This window comes from Anneissia japonica, unplaced genomic scaffold (assembly GCF_011630105.1).
Source record: "Anneissia japonica isolate Jap-2015-1 unplaced genomic scaffold, ASM1163010v1 scaffold4058_len632159_cov189, whole genome shotgun sequence".
Taxonomy (NCBI): Eukaryota; Metazoa; Echinodermata; class Crinoidea; order Comatulida; family Comatulidae; genus Anneissia; species Anneissia japonica.
This window is the reverse complement of record NW_022735300.1, coordinates 180,670-185,493: the sequence shown is the minus strand read 5'-3', so window position 1 is coordinate 185,493 and position 4,824 is coordinate 180,670. Positions and strand designations below refer to the sequence as shown.

The window sequence follows — 4,824 nt, the reverse complement described above, 5'->3', positions numbered from 1 at the left end:
TCTTATCTGAGATTAATCAGTGGACCTTTCGGTTTTCAGATTGATTTCAAGTAATTGATTTGTGGGATACAATCACATACTGATTTCTGGATAGAACCCACCACCCATGGGAAAGTCTACTGGTACTGTAAAGTGTTCTACCCAAGAAAACCAGTTATAAAGTTGGCATCAGATGATTTTAAACCAGAGAAGTTGTGTTCCAAAGCTCAATCACTAATACTGTGCCAGCCTGTCTAATGCATGGGCGTCAATTGGTGGGGCACAGGGGAATGCGTCCCCCCCACTTTTCGAAATGGGGGGGGGAGACATCATATCGATTGTCCCCCCCCACTTTTCACCAATCTTCTATAATTAAAACCCCACTTTTAAAAGCAAATGGAAAGAATAACAATTACGCATGACTCATGAATTTTGTCTGTTCACTTTTTTAAGTGCGGTACGTATTTTCCGGACCAAAACCGAGTAAAAACGGAATTGTTTAAACATTTCGTAACCATCTCAGAAACCCACTAGATCGATTTTATGGGTGCTACGACTATCAGAGGCTAAATTTATTGTGAAAACAATGTACTGAACGTTGTTAAAATTGGAAGCATATATCCTTATTAGGCCAATATTTTTACAAACTCAAAAGTGCACAATTTCTACTATAAACGATTTATTCTTTTAGTATATTATTATGACCCGTACGTATATACTGTACTAGTGTTTAATACTATCTACATACATAGGATTACTGTTTTTTCTAATTTCAGCCTTTAACACGGATATGATGTCTACCTATTTCGATTAAGTGATAAGCCTACCAAAAGTTTACAAACTCCAGTGTTACGTTGACACAGTTTCACAATGACGCCATAATAATCAGTGGCAGATTCAAGTGGGCCCGAGCCGACCCTAATTTTTTCAAAATTATTTTTTAAAAATGGGGAAAAAACAAAGGAAAATTATAATTAGAATTTAGGTCTGAGAGTGCCATTTCTGGCAATCTAGAGGTGTCATAATCATAAATTTTCTTTCCTCAGCCCCAACCATGGTGGGGCTGAGGTGATCTACTTTCCCAACGTGCAAGTCCCTCCCTGTCCCCCTCTAATTTGCTTTCCTGGAGCTGCCACTGATAATGATAAATTATGTAAATCACCTTTATGTTTGTGAAATCAAAATGCTAACTAATGTTTTGTGTGCTCCCTATCTCCCTAGTCCTGTTTGATCATAAATTAGACAGTATTATTTCCACTCACAATAATTTATCGCAATATTGCCTACACAAAAGTGAAATTCAAAAAGAGGAGAAAAGCAAAAACCTCTTGATTGATTTTAAAAGTACTGTATGTATGCAAAAAGACTAAATTAATGACTGTTTTAAGTTTATCTTATTTGTTTTTCATAGTTCGAATTTTGAATATGTTATAAGCTAATCAGTAGATAATAAATCATTATTTTTATGAATGTTTGCACGAAATATATAAGCGGGCATAATTGACTAAAAAGGGTAATTTTAAAAACTTTTTATGAGTATTTCAGTGGCAGATTCAAGGGGCCCAGCCGGCCCACCATCACTATTTTTTTTTTCGAAATTTAAAAGTGGAGAAAAATTAAAACTATATTCAAATTTAGTCTGAGAGTGCCATTTCCGATCAACTGGAGGTGCCAAAATCATAAATTTTCTCAGCCCCACCATGGTTGGGGCTGAGGTGGTAGTCCAGCTACACTCTCCATCTTTAAAAGTCCCTCTCCGGGCCCAGCTCTATTTCAAAATACTGGATCCGCCACTGGATATTTTGAAAAATTCGTATGGAAATAAATGTTAATTGCAGTGCTTAAAATCAATTAAAAGGCTATATGCGCCAGAGCTTCCGGGGCTTCGCCTCCTGGTCCCCAACCATTGCTTGGGCCTACGGCCCAAGGCTTTATTTTTCATCTCGTCCCCCCACTTTCAGCCACGGATCGACGCCCTTGGCCTAATGAATATTACAAAAAGTTCTGATAAAAAGATATATGTCTTACTCCATTAAACAAAGATGTCTATTGGTTCATGCAAAGATGTCTTTCTGATTCTCATACCAATATTCAAGATTGATCCTTTCTTTCGTTTCACCATCCCTCTTAAGACTGCTTGACTGGTGACTATCGATGCCATCAGGTTAGTCTGCAGAAGTTCTTCAATTGTTTCTGCCGAGGTCCGTAAGAGCAGGGCATCTCGTGCGATTCCAGCTGCATTGACTAAAACATCTATACCACCATCAAATCTATCTTCTATCTCTTCCAACCTCGTCTTCACAGAGCTTGCCTGTGTGACGTCACATGTCAGTGCCAGAAGACGGCAATGATTCAGACCTGTCACCAGAAATTTAAAAAGCATGTATTTTTAGCTTACATAGCACATATTACTGAGAAATATTCTTTATGACTTGATTGGGCAGGGAGCTAGGCTGTTCATAGTAAAATTGCAGTACATAAATAAATAAATAAAATTTATGTAGGCCCCTATCATGAGTCTTATGTCTAGAAAAAAACCCCTCAATATATTCTTGATGTGACTACAACCTTTCTATGCTTGGTTTGCGGCCACCATAGGCTTAGCCAGCAAGCCGTCTGGCCGTCTTTTGGACGGCCTACAATTATTTAGGACGGTCACTTTTACCATGACGGCTTGGCCTAATCAGCGCGGCCTAGCCTAATTGGGGCTGGTCTACCTTTAGCAAATTCTTTATATTCTTCAAATCTATCAAATGTTACATTAAACTAAAGCTAAATCATATTTACGTTTGATAAAAACCAAACTTTATTGATTGAATGTATGTTGTATTCGTACCAATATTCGGTGTTCCCAAAAATGTAAGGCTTGCCTACCCGGTGAAAAGTTCACTTACAACACATGTCATGATAAAAACATTTATACCCCGCTGGAAAATGGACAGTTCTGAGTTGCCCACAACGCATGCACATGGTTCTTTGCAAATACAATACTTGAGATTTGGTTTAGCGACATAATATTGTTGGTGTTCATAATTCTCTGGTAAACCGTAAAGAAGATTTGTTGTTAACGTCACAAGTTAAATTTTATTAAGTCAAAAAAAAATAGAGTAGGTCTATCTCTCGATTCAGAGCAGTGGTGGCGCCAGCAGGGGCAGGGGGGCTTAAGCCCCCCCTATTGGTTTGGTCAAGCCCCCCCCCATCGGCCAAAGTTTGTCAAGCAGTCAGACCAAAAGAAAAAAAAATAGGCCTAGTTTTCCCATCCCAGCCATTTCCGGCCATCTAGAAGTCACAAATTTTTTTTTAAATTCTTGTTTTGGGAAGGAGGACACCCCCCTCCAATACCCATCCCCGGGTCGGGGCTTCGGCCCTCAGATAAACGCTGCGCACTATAGTTACATACATAAATACTTAGCCCCCCCCAGTCGGACATCTTAGCCACCCCCCCTGTAAATTATATCCTAGAGCTGCCACTGACTCAGAGGACCTAGCCTAGAGAGTAGAATTTACAGTACACTAGAATAATGCGAGAGAAGATGCATCTGTATAGCCTAGAAACATGTGAGTAAAGGTAGCCATGCACAATTTATGTCTATAACTCAAATATCTTGGTGACATTCAACACTCTTCCTTTGAAGACAAAATTAATTAAACACTTTTAAATGCCCTCTAAAGATCATAATTTTTTTATGAATTAATCAACACCCCCGAAACTGTTAAAGCCAAAATATTTTTACACTAAATTATCGTGATGGTTTGTGCAGTCCGATAGTGATATTGCTGTAATCTTTTTGGATTTGGCAAATTCGAGTTTATCCTAGGACCTATGCTAGTAGTAGGGCCAGGGCTAGGGCCTCCCTGCCTAGGTAGTAAGCCTAGGCCTAGGCCTGGTAGCCTAAGTAGTACTGAGTAGGCCTGCTGATCTGGCTGAAAACATGAAACTGCACTAAATAATTATTAATGGGTTAGAGAGGAATAAATAGCCATTCCGTCAAATCCACGTGCTATGCGTTGCCCACGTAGGACTTAGGCTAGTCGATGTCCCAGTATAAACAAGGTAGGCAAAAAGCCAAGTCTACAGGAAGAAATGAATGGCTGGCCGCCCCGCTAGCCGCAAAGGCCTAGACCTACACTAGGCCTAACCATTTTCTGTAGCCTGACGTTCCATTTCATCTTTTGCTGAATGTAATTTACTGCCATCACGTCCAAGTATTGCAACGTTATACTTGTTTTTTAGAAGATTCAATGCTATTGCTCTTCCGATACCACCAGACCCTCCAAACACAATACCCACACCGGCATTTCTCATTACACCAGACTGATCGATCGATCATACACCACAAACTGTACTAAACGTCAACTTGCATCAACTCGCGTCAAGTCAAACGACAGCGTGCCGGTATGTTTGTCATTATCAATATTTATGTTTTTTTATTATTATTTTATTCTTTAAATGGCCGAATTACAAAATGTAATCAGAACATAGGTTACAAGTTTGTAGATAAAATTGCATTTTGCATTAATAATAATAATAATATTAATAATAATAATAATAATAATAATAATAATAATAATAATAATAATAATAATAATAATAATAATAATAACGATTTTTAAAGCGCAAACATCACCTCCAAAAATAGGTGCTCAAGGCGCTGTCAAAACAACAGGAAGAGAACAAACAGATCACAAAGAACAAAGTGAAAACATGTTAATTTTTATTTTTTTTTTTATTTATTAAAGAAAATTAAGCAGCACAAGAAATGATGATGATGATGAGGACGATGACGATGAGGATGATGATGACGAAAATGTAATACCGTCGCTCCCGGAAGATGTTAGAAAAAA

At 38.3% G+C, this 4,824-nt stretch overlaps 1 protein-coding gene across 2 annotated transcripts in view; it reads right to left on the bottom strand.

Annotated features, from left to right (window-relative positions):
* LOC117116546 (carbonyl reductase family member 4-like) overlaps positions 1-4,334 on the bottom strand; it is a 5,603-nt gene extending 1,269 nt beyond the window's left edge. The window contains exons 1-2 of one of the 2 annotated variants that reach the window (XM_033260603.1): positions 4,120-4,334; positions 2,065-2,337 (exon numbers count right to left, since the gene is read on the bottom strand). In XM_033260603.1, the coding sequence (XP_033116494.1) occupies positions 2,065-2,337; positions 4,120-4,285 (439 nt within the window). In that variant the 5' untranslated portion in view covers positions 4,286-4,334. Of the gene's footprint in view, positions 1-2,007; positions 2,338-4,119 lie in introns of both variants that reach the window. The other variant, XM_033260604.1, reaches the window with a different exon arrangement.
* Positions 4,335-4,824: the final 490 nt, after the last annotated feature.